This window comes from Perca fluviatilis, chromosome 6 (genome assembly GCF_010015445.1).
Source record: "Perca fluviatilis chromosome 6, GENO_Pfluv_1.0, whole genome shotgun sequence".
Lineage (NCBI taxonomy): Eukaryota > Metazoa > Chordata > Actinopteri > Perciformes > Percidae > Perca > Perca fluviatilis.
Window position 1 is genome coordinate 21,966,574 of NC_053117.1, and position 24,501 is coordinate 21,991,074.

At 39.6% G+C, this 24,501-nt stretch overlaps 1 protein-coding gene across 9 annotated transcripts in view; it reads left to right on the forward strand.

Annotated features, from left to right (window-relative positions):
* The window catches only part of trim36 (tripartite motif containing 36), a 34,005-nt gene extending 10,996 nt beyond the window's left edge, over window positions 1-23,009 (forward strand). For 8 of the 9 annotated variants that reach the window (XM_039803375.1, XM_039803376.1, XM_039803378.1 and 5 more), the window contains 11 exons: window positions 1,586-1,932; window positions 2,717-2,863; window positions 4,659-4,754; window positions 5,430-5,567; window positions 6,678-6,793; window positions 10,946-11,067; window positions 15,971-16,088; window positions 16,183-16,388; window positions 18,294-18,477; window positions 18,913-19,026; window positions 19,845-23,009. In XM_039803375.1, coding sequence (XP_039659309.1) covers window positions 1,586-1,932; window positions 2,717-2,863; window positions 4,659-4,754; window positions 5,430-5,567; window positions 6,678-6,793; window positions 10,946-11,067; window positions 15,971-16,088; window positions 16,183-16,388; window positions 18,294-18,477; window positions 18,913-19,026; window positions 19,845-20,214 — 1,958 coding nt within the window. In that variant the 3' untranslated portion in view covers window positions 20,215-23,009. Of the gene's footprint in view, window positions 1-477; window positions 497-1,585; window positions 1,933-2,716; window positions 2,864-4,658; window positions 4,755-5,429; window positions 5,568-6,677; window positions 6,794-10,945; window positions 11,068-15,970; window positions 16,089-16,182; window positions 16,389-18,293; window positions 18,478-18,912; window positions 19,027-19,844 lie in introns of those variants that run through there. The other variant, XM_039803383.1, reaches the window with a different exon arrangement.
* Window positions 23,010-24,501: the final 1,492 nt, after the last annotated feature.

The following is a 24,501-nucleotide window of genomic DNA, read 5'->3' on the forward strand; positions in this document are numbered from 1 at the left end:
TGCCAGACTCCTTTCATCCAATGACTTTACTCGTCTTAATAAGATCATGTTCCCTTCGTGACCATCTTCAGACTAAGTTTTTCATCATAATGTTACCACACCACAATGTCCTATGAATTCAGTTAGGAAGGGTGATTGATGTGTGGCAAACAAAGTTCATTAGTTCAGTTTGTTGTCCGATCACAGACCGATCTTACCTCCAGGTAGTAAACTGTCCCTGCACTGTCGGTCTTAAGTTCTCTCACATCACTTGTTTACCCGGCATGCACTTTGCCACACACACATAGTTTGCTGTTCTGCCACTGCTTTTCCCTCAGCTGCACCTTTTATTTTTTTTTTTTTTTTTTGTGTGAAGTGTTTTGAAGTGGTTTTCCTGAATTTCGCTTACCTGAGGAGTGTTTGATTTAATTTTCAGGTCCTCGGAAACGAAGTGGAAATACTGGCTTGCAAACTGAGATAAATCCAGCACTCCTCGCTTCCCCTGTGTCCCAAAAACGTGAAGCAATATTTTTGTCATTTATTTTGCCGTGTAGTGACTTCAGTTTGCTGGCTTTGAGTGCGTGCCAACAGTGTTTTGCGTTCCCCAATGCTTGCATCTGTGATGTGACCTTGTGTAGCAACTCCTTGTTTCCACCTCATGTCACTGTGTTGCTGCTTTGTTACGATGCTGCTGCATCAGTAACAAGCACAATGTTGTGAGGAACTCTTAAAGCAGTGTTGCTTTAAGAGGTGTTTTGTTGTCCCAATTAAAAGAAGTGTCAATGCATTGAACTGGACATATTAAAGTTCAATTGCAGGACGTTTTTATTTAAATTTTTAATTAATGTAATTCAGTTGCATTGCTTGATTTTGAAAATGCTGTGGTTTGTCATACTTTTTTTTTTTTTTTTTTTTTTTTTTTTTCTTGATCACTCTGTTTTAGCAAAGTTTAATTTCCTTTGTCCAGATCATTGTGAACACTTGCATACTCTTTACTCCCGTAGTAAATGTTAAATGACTTCAGTGTAACATTGATTTATCATACAGACAGTGTATTTTCTATAAGCTCCAAGGATGCCATCTTCCCTATGACTATCCCGTATGTCATCACTTCCCCAGTACTCTTGGGAAGTCTCTCTTCCTGGACTTATTTCCCTGTAATGACAACTACTCCACTAATTGCCTGTACTGACGTTTTGCTCCATACATCCATGTCCTTATGTCATTGCGGAAATAAAGCACAAAGGGAGACATACTGAGGCCCTATTTGTGAAAGATTGACATTTCAATATGTGTTATCAAAGGCACTTTTTCCTTAAGGTCATACTTGGCAAGTCATGCAGATGATGTAATGCTGCTTTTGTGAATCTCGGCCCAGAATGTGTTGAACACAAATGGGGGTTCACTTTTTTTTTTTTTTTTTTTTTTTTTTTTCAAAGCCCTTATTTGAGTCTCTTGGAAACTATGCCTTCAGTTTAATTTGAAGTCAAAGGACATTGTTGTTCACATGTCAGAATAGGGCCTCAGACAAGATTTGAAACTGGGTGACCCAAATCTATGAATCTATATAACAGATGATCTTTTCTAACTTGTCCTTCTCGTCCAGGCTCCATCTCGTCCCCGGGATGGCGCAGAGGTTCTGTGACTCCTCGGGTCACCACCATCCCATGCCCGGGCTGCCAGCATGACATCGACCTTGGTGAGCGCGGCATCAGCATGTTGTTCCGTAACTTCACCCTGGAGAACATTGTTGAGCGCTACCGCCAAGCCGCCCGCGCAGCCGTCGCGATCATGTGTAACATCTGTAAGCCTCCACAGCAGCAGGAGGCTACAAAGAGCTGTATGGACTGCAAGGCTAGCTACTGTAACGAGTGCTTCAAGCTGCACCACCCCTGGGGCACCCCCAAAGCTCAGCATGAGTACGTCGGTCCCACCACAAATTTTAGGCCCAAGGCAAGTATCGTCTGTCACTGCCTTGTGAAGGCTTTATTTTTCTCCAATTATGTTATTTCCTAAAGACACCCAAACAAGATTTTCACTCAGTTGGACTATGAACATCTCTCAGGAGATAAGATAAGTCACGAGTCAAAAATAAACATTATCATGTATAGGTTTGTCTGCTCAGTCTTTAAATGTTTAGGAAGAATTCTCCTGGAAATCTTTCACTATCTGTTTTCCTCATCATTAAATGATGGTCAGGAATGGCTCTCATTTGTGGTAGCTGGCCCTCTGATTAGGCCCCTTAATAGCTTAAATCACACAATAGAAATATTAATGCAAATGGTCCCACTTTGACATAATCTGATCTGAATGTATATGGAGTTTATTTCATTATATATTACACTTCTCGCTGCATGTGGAGGCCCTGTGACTGCTGAATTGGATTCAGAGATCTTAAATACTTTCAATATTTGAGGCCTTGTTGAAGTTTTTACTGGCTATGTCAATATATTGCAATGCTCTGTGCAATCCCTTTGTTGATCAAATGGCTAAAATATTCTGATGAGGATCTTGAGTGTAAAAGGGCTGATTTCAATTCTATTTTAAGACCCTTCAGGAAGTGGCTCACAGGGAGCTGTCTAGATTTTTTTTTTATTTTTAAATTTAGGCCATCTTCCTGTTTCATTTCAGCTAGTCTTTGATCACTGTAGGATTATTATTTTATTTTTTAATTTTTTAAATTCAGTTAATGTGCATTTTGTCTGTGATTTTTAACTTCTTCTGTTAAATATGGCAGGTGCTCATGTGTCCAGAGCACGAGATGGAGAAGGTGAACATGTACTGTGAGGTCTGCCGACGACCCGTATGTCACCTCTGCAAGCTGGGAGGTTCCCACGCCAACCACAAAGTCACCTCGATGAGCAGTGCTTACAAGATCCTCAAGGTACCACATTCAGACACTTTAACTCTTTGACAAAAGAGAGGTCGGCTACTTGTGAGTGTTGGATGTGTCAATTGTATACATTGGAATTGTTTTGTTGCCGTCTGTGACCAGTCATTTTGGGTGTAACACAGTACTGTCTTATGGTTACAAGGATTAAACTGAGCTTGAACATAATGCCACTGTTAAAGGCTTGAAATTGAGTCGTGGCCAAGCAAAGCAGCCGTGGAACTTGGAATGATTGATGTTAATACACTGAAATTGCCAATAACAACCATTTTGTGATGATATTCAGTACATATTGATTCTCAAAAGCCTAGAGTCACTAGATCTACAGAACTCAATTTAATAACCTGAAATGGAGTAAAGGCCTTTTGTTGAGTTATATCTTCCCATTCAGTGGGATTCGTGTTGGGTCATAGCTAAACTATTAACAAAAAAAACTTTAAGAGCAGGGTTTTTGTTGTGCTGTGCCGCCCACTGACTGATCCCTGAATCTCTCATCGTCTGCTGTAATATTAATGTTTGGCCTGTACCTGTGGTGGCGTGCACTAGGCCGTAGATATCAATCTCTCTTCTTGTAGAAACTGAAACCCAGGCTGGTTAAGCGGGTTTAAACTAATTGGACTCACGTGTGGTTGTCAAATTTTTGCCACTCGGTAGAATTAATTTCAATCAGTTCAATGTTTGCTTCAGCTTATGTGGAGACAAAACTGTCAGGAGATTGTGTTTAGGACTATCTGGTTGCTAGGATAGCACTACGCAACACAAACTAACATCAAACCTTTAACACAATGTTATAGGTACGGCTGCGCAATATAAGGATATATGTGGCTAGATAATATGGTCTTAAATTTTGGATAGTGGTGTTGTCTTTTCCTGGTTTGACACGCTGCATTACAGTAAAGTGATGTAATTTTCTGAACTTACCAGACTGTCCTAGCTGTTTTTATTTTTTTTGCCTTTACCACATTATGATGATTTGAATTTGTAAATTTGTGAAAGCACCAATTGTCAACCCTACAATATCTGCGATATCGATATCAAGGTATTTGGTAAAAAATATCGTTATTTGATTTTCTCTATTGCCCAGCTCTAGTTTTAAGTGAAATATATTGAACATTAATTTCATCATGTTGGCATGAACACACAGCGTTGTGGACTTAATGCAAGGTGGTTCACCAAGTCGAGGCAGAATCTGTGTGAAATTCAATCTGCTTGTGTGTGTGTGTTGACACAAACACTATGGTGCTTGCTATTTCATGAGACATTTTGTTCCCCATGATTTTTGTATGCGTTGTCTTAACAAATTGTTGGGAGATGTATCTGATGTCCTGAACAGTCCCGGAATCCTTTGCCAGCCAGGAAATAGTTTGGGTTTCAATTGCTTTGAACAGTAATGCATATCATTGTGATGGGGAATGTTGTTTGACACACTGCACCCATGGTAACAGGCTCTCACATACAGGGTCATACAGGACACTCTGCACATGTCCAGAACAGCTGCAGTTGTGAATATGATATAAGATGAGAGGAAAATGCTGTGACCCATGTCAGAGCTTGGGAATGTGAGCACGAAGTATAAATTGGTAAATCCCACTCTATTCCTTTTAAATGGCAAGTATTTTAATGAACTTTTGTATGTATGCTGTGTTAAGGGCGGCAGATATCCCCTCGGTAACCTCGGGTGTGTTAGTTATATCTTATTTGTCATCTTAGTGCTGTGTCGGTGTGTGCTTCAGAGTTTCAGGACCTTATGAAACTCACCGTATATGCTGCTGATCTTTTCTCTCAACAGGAGAAGCTGGCCAAGAGTATCCATTACCTCATCAGCAAAGAGGACCAAGTCAGGACTCAGATTACTGATCTTGACCTGCTCATCAATCAGACTGAGGTGAGAGAGCTGACTCATGCTGATGCAGGTCCTTTTTTCACTCCACTCCCATAATCACATCTCTTATACCCCCTTCAAATCGAGTTAGTTGATAGTTGTTGTTGTTGTGTCTGTTGTCCTTTTCTTACAGAATACAAATATTTACATAGCTCTCACAAAACCAGTCAGTTAAGTTGAGGAACAATTGCTCCTTACAAAAAAGGAAGGTCACTAAACAAACCGTATGCAAACCATACAAACAAGGAAACAGAATTTGCCTACTAGTTTCCCTCCTGTATGTCTGGGTTTCAGCCTCTTCAGCTTGTTCCCTTTTTACTTTGATGCTGCTCCTGAATGGGTAGTGCTCATATCGCTTTTCTGTTCGATTTGATGTCTGTCTGTCTGTCTGTCTAGAGTTTTGATACAACAATCATAATGTGGATTAATTGTAGTTGAATACAGTAAAATTGTAACTGTACTCTCACTCTTGCCTCAATACTCTATAATAGTTATAATGTAATAGTTATAATAATTGTAATACTTGGAAAATGAGGATAATGATTACAAAGTTATAGGCTGACGCAATACTCTGGCCCTTCTGAAGACATGCTTATAGTGTGTGCATTTTGGGAGGGATATATGAGAAGAACATTTGATTTGCTTTGTACAATTTATAACAAAAATATCTTCTTAAAGGAAAATGGCCAGCTAGCAGAGCGTCAAGCCAATGAGCACTTTGAGCGTCTGTTTGAGACTCTGCAGGAGAGGAAGTCCGAGATGCTAAGGTCCATCGAACAGTCTAGAAACCGACGCCTGGACCAACTTAAGGCTCAGGTATGAAATACCAGGACTGTTTTATTTCTGCTGAGTATCCTCTACATGCATGCTTCCTTTACTCACCATATTACCTGTAGAAAAATAAATCAACCCATGAAGAGTATGTCCTTAAAGTGATGGTTCGTAGTAATTTCACCCTAGGGTCCTTTGCACCATGACCTCGAGCCAAACACCACCCCCAGAACTTTTTCACCAGGGTCTAACATTGGGAGAGTTAGCGTGAAGTAGCGTTATCAGCTGAATAGCTTAGCGCAGAGGCTAATGGACCCACGTTTGTATATAAATGACCCCACTAATAATGCCCGAAATGATACCAAACTTCTACACTAGTGCAAATAGGGATATATACTCATAAAACGATGGATTGGAAAGTTTGTAACTACACCAGAAGTTTATGAACACTTGCCTGCTCTCTTCTGCTCTCTGTTGCTGCTGCTGCTACCTGCATTTAGACGAGTGCTTAGGGCCGTCTATAAATTACTACACCGAAAAGAGATACAACAAAAATATTTATTAATTTAATGATTAAATAAGGTAATGTCTCCAAACTTACCTCAATTATTACTTGTCTCCTGCTAGTTATACTACAGCACTTACTTAAAAAATATATATTTTTGTTGCATCTCTTTTCGGTGTTGTAATTTGTAGGCCAAGCGCCCTATACTTACCGGCGCAGCAACAACAGCAGAGAGCAGAAGCCAGCAGGCAAGTGTTATTTACATAAACTTCTGGTGTACTTACAAACTTTCAAATCCACTTATAGCATTATAACTATTTACAGAGAAAGTAAAATGGGTCCAGTAGCCTCTGCGCTAAGCTATTCAGCTGATAACCCTACTCTACGCTAACTCTCCCAATGTTAGACCCAGGTGAAAAAAGCTTCTGGGGGGGTGTTTGGCTCAAGGTCATGGTGCAAAGGACCCTAGGGTGAAATTACTCTGAACCATCACTTTAATCGTTTCCTTATGTCTGACTAGGTGTGAGAAGGGGGCATATTTTCTGGGATGTTTTTCTGAGGATGCTGTTCAATACAAATCCACCTGTTTCAATAATTGGAATTACAAAATGTAATTGTAAATGCCCTGGCTTTTTAATAAAATTTCCCAGGTGGAGGAGTACCAGGGCATGCTGGAGAACAGTGGTCTAGTGGGCTATGCTCAGGAGGTGCTGAAAGAGACGGATCAGTCCTGCTTTGTACAGACTGCAAAGCAGCTACACATCAGGTACAGTAGAGCTGGGTGATGCTGACATTTTAACTTAAATAATGGTGAAGAATGTAATGGTAATTTGGTAATGTATTGGATGGATGGATTTTTACATCCAAGATATACATTTGTTTGGTAATATGGATATGAGGCCAATCAGTTAATGGGTAATTTCAGAAAAAGAAATCAGAAAAGTTATGTTTAGAGATGCACCGATTACAACTTTCTAGGCAGATTCCAATTTTCTTTGAGTTAGGCCAGCCAATACCGATTTTAGCTGATTCCGATTAAATTTTTTCTAACCACTTCACAGCACACACAAATATTTATTTTCTATCTTTTCTTTATTTATTTTTTTTGGGCATTTTCGGCCTGTATTTTGTTTTGAGAGGACAGATGAAGACATGAAAAGGGAGAGAGAGGGGAGAATGACATGCAGCAAAGGGCCGCAGGTTGGAGTCGAACCCAGGCCCGCTGCATTGAGGATTAAACCTCTAATATATGGGCGCCTGCTCTACCAACTGAGCTATCTGAGCACCCTTCTATCTTTTCTTTAAGAGAACATTTTGCACAGAACATAGAAAACTATTTTAACAGATAATGGATCACTATAAAATAGAACTATATAAATTACTCCTGGTGTGGGAAATTGACACACATCTAAAGTGCAATGTAAGAACCATTTCCTTCTTTTCACATCAAATATCCAACTAAAACAAAATGTGATTTTGGTTTTTGGTGTCGTCCCTCCACGCCCTACTTTTTCCTTGCAGGTGTTTCATATTGCAAACCTATTATCTTCTGCACACACGCTGAAGGATTTCCAAACAGCTGACATGTTGCAGGTTAATTCATGAGGTTCCCTACATGTGCGAGAATAGCACGGACACGCGCTTCACACCGCCAGCGGGTTCTCGCGACACACGGCGGAAAAGTTGAAAGGAAAAAGAGACTGTGCTGTCGCGTCCGTGTGTGCGTGCGTACTTGAGAACTGTGACTCGTATAACTTATGTTGTCAGTTAACTGTAGCATTGACCGGCATGAAATCGGCATATGTCAGACTGACCTGCCGGTCGCAGGTCATGGCCGAGCACGTGAAATCCGGCCAATTCCGGTCACTGGCCCGTTTATCAGTGCATCTCTAATCATGTTAACTGTAAACCTGCCAGGAAACACAAACAATTAAAGTCTGAAAATGTATTTCAGTTCTTATGTATCTCAATCAACCTCTTTCCCTGAGTGATGGGGTCATGACCACACAAGTATCTGCCAAAGTTGAAACTGTTTGTTTCAAAAAAAGTGGGACGTTACGGAGTGTTGGATTCACGTAGGGTACAGATTTGATCATTGGCAAATTATCAAAAGATGTTTTATCAATATTAATAAAGTTATGAATATGGTTATTAATAACTGTATCAAATCGACAAACAATCAAAACGGGGCACCATCCTGCTAGTCAGGGACCAATAATCAAACTGTGGAACAGTCTCATTTCTGTAAAAATCCTTTTAAAAGGAATTAAAGGAAGGGGTGATTTCGGTAATCCGTTCGACCAGCAATTATCACAACAAATAAATAATAAACTGCTAATTAAGTATAATCGAATTTATTAATGTCACAATTATCAGTAGCGTATGTGTGTGTGTGTGTGTGTGTGTGTGTTGTGTGTGTGTGTGTGTGTGAGTTACAACCATTTAGCCTCAAGAGGGCAGTAGTGGTGCTGAGTGCACGGAGAGGAGCGGAAGAAGCCGAGGTGGGGGTTGCTAGGCAACGCACATGTTTATACCATATGCTAAATCACCCATTAGCTCTATACAAATCCCACGTGGTTAAGTTAGCAGCGTTAGCTCGGGGGCTACGTGGTTAGCTTATATGTCCGTGTGTGGGTTAGTAAAAGGAACAGAATAAAGAGGAAAAGAAACACTCTGATCTTAGTTATAGATAATGGCCAGCTCCCTCAGCCACCCAGGTCTGGACCCCACGTGTAGTTAGGACAGACTGAGACTTTTGATTGACCGAGGGAAACGGCCACTATAACCACTCTAGTGGCTAACAGCTGATTCACCGCGATTATCTCGCAGACAGTAACTAAACTCCTTCAAAGGAGTGGTTTAGCAGGTAGCGCTTACGGTTTTAACCCAGCTACTTAACACAACAGAATCAAACGGTAAAATGATCAGTTATACATTCACAGCAACAGATTAGTAACCAGATATGGCCAATACATGATTACAATCAGATCACATTAATGGCACAGCGGTCGCAAACCCTTTGCTCATTAATAACAAACCAAAACGCACTAGTTCTAACATCTGCCCAGAACTGTGTAAAGCCTTACGGTGTGCGTTGTTTGTCAGTTAATCTCCTGCCAGAGTTTAACGATCCATTTCGCCCAGAGCAGTGGGCGGGACGTAATCCATGTCGACAAGCAAGAAACAGAACGCCGTCCTTTTCTTGAATCCAGGCTGATTAAACCCGCTGCAGATGGAGGGAATACCCGGCCAGTATTTCCTCGGATCCCCTTTGTATATCAGACCGATATAAATTTGTCCCAGTTCAACTCGACCAGCGAGGTGATGCTGGCTAGCTAGTCCGGACTAGAGTGCTTCCTGTAGTGACCTGGGTCACCGTGGAAAGAGCGAAGAAACACACAGTGCTGACAGCTTTTATCCTACCTCCGCCTCCTAGTGGCGGGGTGGTGCATTCAAAGACCCGACAGCCAATGGGAAAGCGCAACCTTCTCACAGGTGTGAAGCAGTTCTTTGTCTCACCACCAGTCTGCCGTGTCCTCCACATGTTGAATGTAGAATCTCCATCTTAGGGACTCTGCTTCCAAGTAGCAGCCTGTAGGAGTTTGGTGAAACTGGCTTTGGGATTCACATGTAGGCCAATATCCTTTTGTCTGTGCAGTCAACTCAATCTGAGCCAAATCACTGTTTAACCAGCTTCTTGGTCCCCAACAGTGAAGAAAGAAAAGTGGGACGTTACATCCTTCTGAGCAACAATCAGAATTTAGCAACATTTGATCAAATTATGAGGACAGTAATTTTTCGCTCTTGTTGCCAGCACTGCCAGTCTAATCTGATCAGGCCACACCAACAGAGTCCAGATTAAGTTTTTGAATGTTAAAGAAAACAACAAAAGATGTTATTTTTCCTGATTGGTTGCTTATCCAATCATGAATACTTGCTTTGAAACATTTCTAGGGGCCTTACACAATCACTAAATAAATTGTACTACTTCTGTAAAATAGATACTTAAAATCTAAATACGTGTCAGTTGCGATTGGAAAGTAGAAAGAAGCCAGCAATTAATATTACCTATAAAATGTTATCTAGAAAATGGACAGTGCACTTAAGCATCTCTCTGGTGTCTTGAAGGGTTCCTCCAACCTAATAACAGGAAGCTGGGCTGGGCCTGACAGGAGTGGTTATTCAGTTTTCACCACTAAAATCCTTAATGTAAATTGCAGTAATCTGTCAAATTAATCATCTTGGTAATGATTGCCAGATATAAATTACTACAAATTACAGAAGCCAAACCTGATTATTTGACAAGCTCCACGGTCACAGACTGAAATGTGTTATGACTCATGTTGTGTTGCACACATACAGTTTATCATTAGCGATGCCTTCCAGTTTCCCAGTGGATTTCACAAGTGGGATTTGGTCTGTTTATTTTAGTGTTAAGAGCATCCATCTGATTATGCTTGGCTGACTGGAGTGTGTCAGGAACAGACAAAGCTACGTGCACAGATTGCATGCTAACGAAAGACTTGCAGTGTCCATTCAGTGCTGTGTCTTCTGCTCTAAGCTGACTAATTGATCTCCATTAGCAGCTTTGGATAATTGAGAAACGTTTTCACTCGAGCATGATCCTGTGGCCTTTACACTTTCCTCCTGTCGACAGGGACTTGGTTTTCAATCCTCTTTTGCACTTATGAAAGTCAGAGTACAAGATTAAATATGGTAGAACACATTTGATGGGGAAAGTTTGTCTGCGGTGAATAGCTGTCCTGTTTTGTATCTTTTTTTTTTTATTTTATTTTTTTTTTTTTTTCACTGTATTTGGTGAACTTACAAAAGTAATTTAATGCTAATAAAGATAAGCCTCCATTGATTTGATTTAATTGATTTGATCATGTTATATGTCTGCCTTGTATGTTTTCAGAATCCAGAAGGCCACAGAGTCTCTGAGGACCTTCCACCCTGCATCTGACCCCTGCTTTGATGAGTTTGTGCTGAACACATCTAGAGAAGAAACTCTGCTCAAAGAGATGTGCTTTGGTGGAGGTAAAACACATTTATTTCAATTAAATGGTGGGAGATAAAAGTGATCAAAGTGCCTCATGATTTAATTTCCCCCGATTACAATAATTGCGACACTCTGACAGTGTTACACAAAACAAGCTTCAATTTTTGAACTTTTTGTCTTGTATTTTACTTTAAACCTGTTCTTTGTTCTCATGCAGTACATTGTTCCACTGTAGTATTTACACACATTGTCTCACAGAAACTTTTGTTAAAGGACTGGCTGCAATGAGAGCTTAACTACGATTGGCTGAAAAGTGACCATTAGTTCATGTCAAGAAAATATGGTGACATTTTCTGCTTCAATTCAGCTCTAAAAAGAGGTCTTTTCTCTTTGTTCATGTGTCCTCTAGACCATGGCATAACTTGCTTTATAGTGCAGAGCTTTGCCACTTTAAAAAGTTGGTTTAACTAAATAAGCTAGTCCTTTTTTTTTTTTTTTTTTTTTAAACCACACTGGTCAGAATAAGCTGCTTGTCTTTGCTGTGCTAAGAGGTCAGAGGTCATCTGTGGGATAAACTGGTACAAACCTGGATACGCACATAGTGGATTTTACTGCTCTGTGAAGCTTTTTTCTGGTCTGCTGATTAACAAAGGCTTGTTCTATAAAGGACTGTTCATGTTGTAAATTTTCCAGGAATGAAAGGATACATACTTCTTTCATTAACTGACATACTTACTTTTTTAAAGAAAATTAATTGGAGGAATTATTTCACACTATTTTTAGATGAAGTGTTATGAGACAGAAGGAAAGGCAATAGAAACCAGTTATAGAAGACTGATGCTCGGCCAACAGGAATATGCATGTGTCAGATCATATTGCAGCATAGCACTCAACTGTCAAAGCACAGGTGAAATGAGTTTTCCACTCCAAACTAAAGAGCTGTACCTTCCTAAGATTGTCTGTAACAGAGCACATCAGAGTATAGACAACTATTTCTGCCAAATCTCAAAGAGCTTTAAAGGACTGAACAACTTGGCAGGTTAAATACATGTTAAATCAGACACCACAAATAATCAAAGGTTTCAAGAGCAAAGGTCAAAAGTCTGCCTATATATTGATCTAAAGCTGGAGAATTGTGTATATATTACATTTCCATTATGCACACTTAAAGTGCTCATATTATGCTCATTTTCAGGTTCATAATTATATTTAGAGGTTGTACCAGAATAGGTTTATGTGGTTTAATTTTCAGGAAACGCCATATATTTGTTGTACTGCACATTGCTGTAGCTCCTCTTTTCACCCGGTGTGTTGAGCTCTCTGTTTTTAGTTACAGAGTGAGGCATCTCACTTCTGTACCATTTTTGTTGGGAGTCGCACATGCGCAGTAAGTACTGCTAGCTTGTCAGTTGCAGAGCATGAGGTCGTGCCATGCTAGCAGCCAGGCGAGCATTATGATGTGTTACAAAGTGAATTAAAGGCTGGACTACAATAGAGCTGTTTGGAGCAGTTTGTGAACACTGTTTTCTGTTGGAGATGGTAAGTCCCTTTGGGATGGACTTTGGGCTTTTTCTCTTTTGTAAACTTATAACGTGCACAAAAAAAAGCCAAAAAGCATAATATGAGCACTTTAAACTGAATATTATTGCATTAACAGAGGCATAATATGGTGTTTATATTGGATCCACCTTTTCACATTCCTGCCTTAAGTGCGTAATGATAGGATTGGAGATTGAGACAGACTCATTACGGCTGAGTGATGCTTCATGACATCTGGCTGAGGCTTGTTTCACAACACTCCTTTAGTGAACTTCCTGCCTAACCTGACAACAGTGTGTGCCAGTGACTTGGGGAGAGCAGTATTCAATAGCATTATAGCAGATAGTGACTGTTAGTTGTGACAGTTCTTTCACTCATAGTAAGCCAGAGACAGTTGGTGGTTGAGGGCATCCTGAAAAAAGAGCTCTATGTAAATGATAAGATGGTCTGTCTAAAGTAAATGGTAAAAGAAAAGATTTGAGTGGCAGCTGTGCTTCCAGACTTTTGCATTAAAAAACAAACGTTGCTGACATCATAGACAAAGCTAAGGTCTTTTTTTCCGTGGAGCCATTATCCCTCAAGTGGATGCAGCCAAACAACTGACATTTTTCTGTGACTGTTGGTGAGTTTGTCGCTGTGGGCTTTTGTTGCTACACTGGAGCAGCCCTGTTGGTTTGTTTAAAATCAGTGATGTGAGATTTATCTCCAAGGCCACGGTTGGTTCTGTCCAGACTCATGGACCAGTGGACTAGAAATTGACCACTTTCTGTACTCATTAAAAGAAGAAACGGTTGGATAATCATTAAACTAATTACAGTGAAGTTGATAAGGGAAATTCTTTAAAAACTAGCGGTTTAAAGAGCAATGGGTGAAATGTGTTATGTTGCAAGCCCACACTTAATATGAACAGAAATGACGGGAAAAGTCAGGTTTTACAGAATGAGTTGTACATGCATATTTGTCTTTGAACATCCTTCTGGGCTAATTCAATTAATGTGTTAAACCAAATTATTATAGAAATCAAAAATAATATTTTGCGGTTTTATTTATTTTATGGTTTGTGTCTAACAGTTTTGAGACATGATCTCTATATAACTTCTTCTCATCTATCATAATCAAGTGCATACTAAACATGATGTGAAGATGTTTTGAAGTGGAACTAAATCTACTTTTCAAATCTTTTTTTTTTTTTTTTTTTTTTTTTAAATAGTCCCATTGCCTATTCTGCGGTTTTCTTTTTGGGTAAACATTACCCTGAGAAAAGCCTATCAAAGATTTTATTCAGTCCTCATCTCAGGCTTTCAGCTTAAACTGATTTTTAAAAAGTTTGATTCTCCACTCTCCTGTAATCACTGTACTGGAGAAAGTGGCTTTGTCATAAAAAAGGTACCCTAAACGAATCATTGCTGCATCCTTTTAGGAAAGTGCTGCATGCAGCAGTTGGGTGGCGGTCATATTGATGAGTCTTTAATCTTAGCGGCCTGCAGGAGTTGCTGATGCTCTTAGTCTGAGCTCAGAGAGCGAAAAGAAGCTGTAGGGGCGTTTATACACTGCAGTAATTTTATTATTATTATTATTATTATACAGGAATCTAAATGCATGTCTTTTTGAAAAACCTGGAATGGATTTTTTAAATGTGTCTCAACTGACAGCAAAGCGGTTTCTATTTGTTGTCCTAGAGAATGTCTTGTCCTCTTTAACAGTCATAGAAAATATAGTAATTCTAATTTAATATCCTATTGTCAAGTTTTGAATATGATTGGCAGCCATCTTGTCGGTGTATAATGCTGTACTCGTCTGATTTTGCTCAACGTTTTGTAGTCGTATCTTTCCCTCTTGGATAACGGCGTGTTTGTGCTCGCCCATGTAACCCAGCTGTGGCTCTACTGCAGATTTTGACCCCATGCTCTGCTTCTTGAGAGGCTGTGAAATACTGTGTTAAGTGTAAATGCCCTGTTGTAGTCCATTTCAAATTGGAGTTTCCTTAAAATGTCAGACTGAGAACAGCGCTTCTTTCAACTATTTTCACTTTCAAAGTTTTAATTTAACAAACATCCTCTTAAAGATATGACTAGTTCAAAGTCCAGTCGTAGTGGAATGAAAATGGACACGAGAGAACAGTTCCCTGCAGTCTTGTGTCTGTCAGCAGCCTGTCCTATATGTGATCAATAAGTTACTAAACTCACTTAAACTGACTGCCTGCTGTATTGGATGGATGGATGGCTGTCTGTCTGTCCTGTTTGTTTATTGTCTGTTGGTCCATCTGTGAAAACATGAATTCCTATTTGTCACCAGTGACTTTGGAGGCCCAGAAAGCTCGGCAACAGTGGCAAAGGGAATCTTTCTGTATGGAAAGCGTGTGATTAGGAATGTCAAAAGATGGAGAACTAGACAGAGGAAAGATTACAAAGGAGATGATGAGGGGAATTCTCACAGGGAGAATGAATGATGTGTGTAGAAAAAAAGGCCTTGATCTTAGAGCGAAAAAGACGGTGACCTACATTGTTACAGTAATGTGATTCTATTTCTGGGGGAAAAATTAGCTTTGGGCTAAGAACAATAAATAAGTTTAATGGAGTGGATTATGTTGTAAATCAGGACGGATGGAAGGCGGGCTGTTCTGTAGATGACTGTAAAGGTTGATGCGTACAGAAGGAAATCTTTGCAACCACCAAGAGGAGAAAAAAGACAATGTGATGAGTAAGTGGAATGGATGAAGAGGGAAGTGGTGTGAAGTGGCCATGGTACAGAGATGGAAAAAGGGAAGGTGAAAGTGGGAGAGAGGAAGAGAGAGGGGGTGTTGGTGGTGGGGGTGTTTTTTTACAAAGTGCTTTTCCTGGCAGGGAGTCTATGTGAAAACCTCTTAACAGGCTCCATTATGCAAGACAGTCTTGTCCATTGTCTTGAGTGGATAGTCCTGATCCTGACAAATCTAATCTTTGCCTCACTCAAACTGCAGCATTTGCTTAAACCAAAGTTATTGAGCTGAAGCCCTATACTAAGCATCATTAAGGCGCAGGAGATTTTACTGGAATTTCTTCAATTTAAATGGTAGTTTTTCCATTGTATGCGTTAGATCGGTTTCATCTTGCTAATCACCAGAGAGGAGTTCTGAAGCATTAACCTCTGTCATGTGCGTTATGTGTTAACACTTTGCCAAAATTGAACAATAAAATGCATTGTTCTGTGCTTGTTTTTTTTTAAATTTGATTTTGTTGGCTGCATATCACACACATGTCACACACAATATTTTAGCCCCCTTCCATGTCGCACACAACTGAAAAACAAAGTCCACTTGTTGACTCACTACAACTCATTAGAGCATGACCTATGATGACCGTGTTGCCATCTCTGCATAACATTTTACTAACTGGTTATGTTTTGCTTCTTACTCCTCTCCAGTTCCCGACCCTCCTCTGATTGACTTGTCCAATAGCAGGGTCTATAACGAGGCCTCAATCTGCTGGAGGCTGTCTGATGACCACCTACCTACAGATCACCACGTGCTTGAATACCGCCGGTGGGTGCAAACATACTGCGTTGAGCCACAGATGAGCTATAGGTTTGTGGGGAAAAATGTAAATTACTTGACTATAAACTCCTTTTTTCCCCAGACTCGGCGGCCCGGGCCAATCCCCATCGCAGGAGGACGGTGAGGACAGTGGGGTCTGGAGGGCTACAGACAGGGTTTATGGTCCCAGCACTGTGGTGTGTGACCTGGAACCGGACAGCCTGTACTCGTTCAGGGTCCGAAGCTGCAGGAACTCTATGTTCAGCCCCCACAGCCCTGAGGTCACCTTCCACACACCACCTGCACCTGGTAAGCCTGAGAGGCAGGGTGGATTTTTCCAGAAGATTTGTTGCATATGTCTGTTAAGCTTGTTGTTTTATAGTTTGTTACCTCACTTTACAAACCTGCAGTTGCAAGTATTTTAAGCTTGCCTGACAGATGCGAGATGGAATTCATTAAAAACCATCATTATCCCCAACCATCTGCTGAAATTGAATTCAAATTGTATCATCCCAACAAGGGACTGTGTCACTTTGATTTATATTCTGCTTGGCAATTATTTCATTCTCCTCGCTCTGGACTACTTGCGCTGATTATTCATGCTGTATCCTATGGTATTGTCACTAAGTTTTGACAGACTTCAGACTCCACATTTTCCCCTCCCATGACAGGAGCCTGCACACATGCCATGTCACTACCTGATCTGATATGGCTGTGCTTTGATTTGTGTCCCGCACAAGCCTTGTCATTTGTGTTCCACATTCCTGTGTTCTCTGGTTCGTGTAAGACTGAGTGGATGGATTCACTGTGCGTCAGTAATGAGGTGAAATTTCAGGCCAGGGTGAAAAGCAGATGACGAAACATACGCTGGCTCTTATACACACACCGCTACTCACGACGAAGCATGAGTGGACACAAATGTTTGACATTGCAATATGTAAGCACTTACTTCTTTGCTTGTCAGCATTTATCGGTCTCGATAGTCATTTGGTGAGCAGGATATAATTCGGCCCCTCAAAGCCCAAAATGGAACCAGCATGTTTAGTGGCTAATATGGTCGTGTGAAAAGCACATTGCTGCTGAACCCACAGATTTCAAGGTCTGGTTTGAGGCGGCCCAAAGTTGCAAGGGTGGCTTTTCCGCTCACAGGCGCTAGGGGGAAGCGAGACGGCCACCATTCGACCCGAAAAAAGTCCTATAACCATTCCAATGACTCCAAAGCTGTTGAGTTAAAGGTAAATTAAGATAAAAAAAAAACTGCATAGTTCCCCTAACTGGATGTCAAATTAAAATATTGTTGCTTTGGGACAAATTTCATGCATCAATTACGTTTGCCCCTATTTTTCTTTTATTTATTAAACTACATTATTAAATACATTTTACAACATGGATGTCGCTATCACCATTTCATATTGAAAATAAAACCCAATGACAAGACTTTAATCTTTAGAGAATACAATAATATATAATTGTATGCACCCGTTTGCTTAAGTTTCTGACATGGCACTTGATTTGGTATTGGATTTAGGCATGCTAGTGGTAAGTATCGGTGTATCCCTACTACATAACTTCATAACAGCATTGCTGCAGCATTGTTGTCTGTTCATTGTTCACCCTTTAGACAGGCTCACTATTATCTTTATCATGGCCTAGTTGTTGGAAGGACCTCCCTAGACATATGCAAATGAACTGGTCTTCCCCAGTGTAGACCTTGGATTACAGGGGATGGTTGAGTGAACAGGCATAATCATGTCAGCCTATATGTATTCTGGATTATTGTAATTGTGGCCTCTGGCCCATAAACTATTTATAGAATGCATTTAATGGAACCCAGATGATGAATATAAATGACAGCTGCACCTAAGAAATGAGGATGGTTTCATGGCTGTTCATTGCGTGATGACGATAGGGAGTAGGTCTTTGTGTAGCTCTTTTAGATTGTGCTATAGCGCCCTCATGTGTCAGCTATTGTCCCCTACCCCTTTACAAGCCTGTTTATTCCTGAGAGAACAAACTACTGTCTCAAGTTGTACATGCTCACAAATTCTGTTTTCATTAGAACTTAATCAGTTTTTTCTTTTCCTACCCTTTCTGATTTCTTATCTCTTGTTATCTTCTTCTCCTCCACCTTCCTTTTCCTTGTTTTGTCCACCTTTCTGTCATTCTTTCTCCCATTTGTCCATCCTCATTCACCCTCTATCGCTTCACATACAGCTTTTGGTTTCTTGTTCAGCGACAAGTGTGGCTTCAGTACGGAGCGGCTCATTCTAAACAAGCGACGGGACACTGTGGAGAGCGTAGCAAGCATGGCCTTCCTCCTTGCAGCAGAACGTGTGCAGACGGGCAGTTACATCGGACTAGACTACATCATTGGAGATATGGGCATCTCCCAGGGAAGGTATGCTAAAAACTGACAACTCTAGGACTTTGTATAAAAAAAAAAGTTGTGTCCAGCAGAATGCTTGATTTGCTACATAACAAATTACTATTGCGAAGTGAGCCTCAATGTTAGATTTTGTCTGGTAGTGTAGCACACAATGTGGAAACTTTCCGGTAACTTGTTAATTAGACTATCAATATGTCATGCTGTCTGGATTTAAAATATTAAGCAGGAGGAAGCAGAGATGGACCTTTATTTCGAGCACAAGGTGGTGGGATTATTAAACTGTCATTTCTGTACCATTTTTATTGTCTTTACCTCCATTCAGAAAGTCACTGTACAGTGATTTCCACCAGGGATGTCGGAGGACAAATCAGAAAATTAGTGTATCAATGGGTCATCATAATTTCCAGTCCTTGCAGTAAAAAATGTAATTGCTCTTTTGTTTTGCAGACACTATTGGGCCTTCAAGGTGGAGCCGTACTCCTACATGGTTAAAGTTGGAGTGGCCTCTGACTCAAAGCTGCTTGAATGGTTTCACAATCCAAGAGATACCAGCAGCCCAAGGTAAGTGCAAGCACATGTCTACATACACAACACACGGCTAGCATCTATAATTTGTCCATAATCAACAGACCTGGAGAAACTAAAACAAAGTTGTACACATTCAGTTTGTCTTTACTTTTTGCATACCTGACTGCAGCACACACAGACACAATCTCAGCCTGGAGATAAGTGTGTTTGAGTCATACCTAATCCTGTGATGTAAGTGAACCAGTATAAACTTGTAAAGAGCTTACTCTCAGACAAAGCCTGCCTTTCTCACCGGATTAGCTCATGTAAAAGCATGTAAAGGAACACATTAATTAACGTAAATACATTTAAATTCTATGGTAATTATATAATGTATGCAATTGGATAAACACTGGCAGCATTCAACTAGTCATTTAAAGGTCAAGTATGCATTTTCCCTCTAAAGAACATATGTGGAAAAATCATAAATCTTTTCTCTTTTTTTTTTTTTTTTTATAAGAAATATGGAAGTATAAGTAATAGCATGGTCTATTTTTGTTTGTTAAAAATTGTAAATTGAATGTATTTGTGTGCATTGTCAGACAAAGCAAAACATTTAAATACATTAACTTGGAAAATTGTGATGGGGCCTTTTCTCTATTTCCTGACATTTTATAGACCAAACGATTAATTGAGAAAATCATTAGTTACGGGTAAATTATTCTTCACACCCTTGGAATGAATTGGGATAGAGCATCATTCTTCTTCCTTTTTTTTTTTTTTTTTACACATGATTATGATTCTGACTTGGACATAGGTTTCAAAACATGCCCATCTGTCCTCGCTCTTCATCATCTTCTTCCTTTCATAAGGTACGACCATGACAGTGGACATGACAGCGGCAGTGAAGATGCATGCTATGAGCTCTCCCAGCCCTTCACCCTCCTCACCCTGGGCATGGGCAAACTCTTCATCCCCAAGACTTCTTCATCCTCCTCTGCCTCCACAGCAAACGCATCCTCCGGTGACCCTGGCAACCGTGTGCTACCCATGCCACAGCGCTTGGGTGTATGTCTAGATTACGACGAGTGCCGGGTGTATTTTTACGATGCCGACACCATGAGGTGCCTTTATGAGAGGCAGGTGGATTGTTCTGGAACAATGTATCCAGCTTTCGGGCTCATGGGCAGCGGCAAGGTTCAACTGGAAGAGTTCATCACGGCTAAGAGACTGACCTTCTGAGGAGGGATGGAGCATGTTGATGCATTTAGACCTGCATCTGTTTAATCGTTGGCATGTTCTTGGAAGTTTCATTGACAGGGTGATGGGAGTACAATCCAAATGTTTTTTTTTTCTGAAGGTCAGATGAGGCAGATGTGATTAGGGCCTTTGGTTCTTAATGTGAAAATAGGATTTGTGCCAGAGACTGGCCTATTTAGAGTTGGCGTGTATAATGTATGATTCATACACAAGAGTATGATGCTGAATATTAGTGTCCACATACAAATGTCTTCAGAGGTTGGTACATGGTATGTGAAAGTTCTTCTCTACATACCAAAGGCTCTGTAGCTGTTAATTGTATTTGACGTGGTTTTAATTGCCAGCTACGATTAGCTGTTATTGTATCAGAATTGCCTGCAAAGTTAGTCTGCAACTACTTTAAATCTTTGTTTTAAAATGAAACGCCTTTGATCTTACACTGACCCTTTCTGTGTCAAGTAGGTTTATAGATTATTTTGTGTGTATTAATTATTGGGTGATCTTTTTTTCCTTGGCTCTTTTCTTTAACTATTTGTCTAAATGTAGCAGCATAGGTAAGATGTTATCTTTGTGGACCTGAAAGCCTTGTAGCTACTATGAAGCTAGCGCCTTTGTGCCTTTTTGTTGTATTTTTAGGAAATGGGTCCCTTAGTTTGCTCTAGCAAGCAGATGTTGGTGTCATTGCACAAGCATTATGGAAATACTTAAATACTGTATGAGTTTTTACTGTAGGTAGTTTGATCACAGACACTGGTGTCAAAGTTATAACAGTTAATGGTATTTATTCTACGCATTTACTCTTGACTTCATCACAGAAAACACTACTTTTCCTTGTCACAGTTATGTTCAGCTGTTTTTGCACAATATGATGAATGAAACTTCGCACATGATAACAATCATCACATTTCAATCACTACCTAGTTTAGCTTCTTCACTTTAAATGTTGTAGACAAAACTGGCACATTGATGTCTCAGTGACTGTAACATTCACACAAGCGTTGACCTTTCCTTACTAACAAAAGGTAATCCTGGAGAAGTTACTTGGATTTTAAAGCCTCTCCCTGTTTGCACTGCACTGCATGTGACTCTATAACACCATAAAACCAGCCAGGTACCAGAACACTGTACTTGTGGTCAATGTCAGTTTGACAGCTGCAAAGTCACAAATAGCCAAACCGTGTTTGTCCTGGTGCTGACTTAAGTGCAACACACCACTCTGTGGCCTAGCAGCCTTTAAACACAGTTTAAAACGGCTATTCAGGTTCTTCACAAGAAGTGCTATCACAAAACACACTGTTCAGTACCTTTTTACTATTTAAACCACTGTTGACTTGCAGTGCAGACACTTGTAAGTGTAGCATATTAGTATGTCACCGGTGAGTTGGCTATCAGACGGATCACCTAAATGGTTGATTTGGCTTTGATTAAATCAGCTCAGTTATCCAAGTCTAAGAGAGCACACTACACAGACTGTTTGTTTTTGTTTGCTGGGCAACCACACTCGGTTTTTGTATAGACGTATACTGTATATGTGCCTGCACATGGGTTTGTTTGTACATTCAGGTTTATTTTGATTTCTGGAGGGTTAGGGTAATCAGTGTGAGTGTGTGTTTTCTCAGGTGTCTGGCCCTGATTGGGACCCAATGCTACCTACCTCTATCTGTCAGGCCTGGAAAACCTTAACTACTGTACCTTTCCTCACAGAAACACGTTTGGTTTGATTTGCAGCTTTGTAACAGTCTGTTCGATATCTCCGCCTTCTCTTTAACGTCAGATAATGAGATGATATTGCTACAATTTTTGGATTTAACTTCCATGTACATATTAATCCAGAGTATATTATTTTCAGTGAAAAAAAAACAAAACGACATCTTAAATGTGTATTAGCTGGTGTTTGCTTGTGCACTTGAAAGAGTATCACTATTGGTGGAAATTACTGTAAGCAGATGCTACCCTGTTCAGCTGCCTTTGTCAAGGGAGTGGTTTTCAAATGGTACTAACAACCTTTACTTCCTCCTTTTTGTGGTGTTGGTTTGAGTAGTCAGTTTAAATGTTTTGGTTATATGATTATATGAGGGTTTTTGTTTTTGGTTAGAACACTTAAGTTCATGATCTTACATACAATGAAATATTGGATTTCTGTGATTGTGCATATGTCTCACAGGTGTTTCTGTCAATTATTTCCACTCCAATTTTCCGAGGTCAGACCTGAACCTTGATTCCTGTATTTTAAAACTGACTGTTTAATCATCTTTAAAACACGTCTATGCATTTATGAATTTGCAGGACAGGTTTACGGTTTTATTTTCATCACAGAATGTATTCATGTTAATTACAGAACAGACAGCTGAATGTTCTTTTTTTTTTGGGGGGGGGGGTTCTTTTCATTTGTTTCACTCTGGGTCACAGCACAGTTTTATGTAGTTATAGAGAACTGATAAAAGGCGTGTAATCTCAACCTCTCATCTGATTCTAAATTTAAATGCATGCTAGCCTGCTTTTCAGTAATGCATTTAGAACCAAATATTTAGCAGGCTGGCTCTCAATTTAATTCCAAGCTAGCACTTTAAAAATCTGTAAGATATCAGCAGCTGTTTGGCTCTGCAGGTGTGTATAATAAGTGTGTGTGTGCAATATTATTAAACAGGCTGTAGGAAACAGTGTAGACAGACATAAGCCTATAAAGACAATTTGCACTGTTATAGTTTACTTTGTGGTTTAAATGGGCTTTTCCATGATACAAAACACTACTTGACTTGTAATTGTGTTTTTTTTTTTTCTCTGTAACACTCTGAACTCTAAATAAGTGACTGTCTATTTGTCCCTGTGTGTTTTCTCCAAAGGATTTGGATATGGTGGATTTCTTTATGTAGTATGTAATGATGTGGAAATAGTTTGCTCTGATTCCTGTAAATGCTACACTTTAATTTGCTGTGTGGGGATTTCAATAAATAAAACTAGTGTTTTTAAATCTATTTTGTCTTTGATATTGTTGATGTATTTTTTTGTAGTTGTATAGTACTCGGATTCATTTAACAGATGTGGAATGTGCAAATGTTTAGGCAGCCTGTTAGTTACCACTTTGTAAAACCTACTTTAGCAGAAATCCCAACCCCCTATGTTCAGAAATGCTGTCTTGCATGCAATGCATAATTGAGATCTAATCACACATCTTTCACATGTACATATTTGGTCAATGTGGAAGCATAGTAAAACCTTAAATGGGTCATGTGTTGAGTTAAGTGTACGATGTCTGTCTTGTCATACATCTTTGTAGTTTCACTGGGACATTTGCTTCCAGGAATGGTGCGTTGATGTGCATTACACAAAACTTATTAACCCTTGTGTTGTCTTACCGTCGACTATGCAACTTCTCAAATCAGAAAATGTGGCTTTTTTTTATGCTTTTCTTCCCAACGTTTGTGTCGCTTCTTTCAACGTTTTAGGCGGGGGTTTTCCACTAACACTAGTGTGTGTGTGTGTGTGTGTATAGATCACGAACACCAACTTAACACTAGTTTTACACTTAGTTTTTGGAATTCATAGTCAATAAACCTCAATATGAAATTATAGCCAATGTTTTATTTAAAAAAAACAATCATGAATGATTTTGACTAATATTAGAGGACTGTATGTTGATGGATGATCACAGACTGGTGTATGTCAAAGTTTAGTCAGGATACTGTTTTGAAACCATTTAAAAAAAAAAAAAAAAACCTGCGAAGAACATTGTATGGAACCATCCAGGTTATTTTGGGGCAATTTGGTTAAAAGAAACCCAAATTTCTGACATAGAAACTTTGAAAACAGGTCCATTTTGACCCGAGGACAACATGAGGGTTAAAAGATTAGAGGGACAGTTACAGTATGTTATGAAACCAATACACTAAATTTAGTTTATTATTGCTTTGCAAATTCTGCATGTACAGTATATATTGTTGCAGACTGCTATATGCAGAATCATGAATCTGCTCACAATCTAATTCAATTCCCTTAGGTGTTAATTGAATTTTGTATTGAATATATTTAAGTCTACTTACTTTATTTTGTAGCTTTTATTTTTTTGTATATAGTCTACGTAGTATTATAAAAAAAACCGCTGAACATAACTGTGACAAGAAGGAAAAGTAGTTTTTCTGTGATGAAGTCAAGAGAATTTTTTTTTTTTAATTACTTATCTATTATCTTACTTATCTCTGCAGTGATTAATGTCCATGCGTCAGATCAATAAAGTATGATTTATCTTAGCTTTTACAAAACAGCATAGGC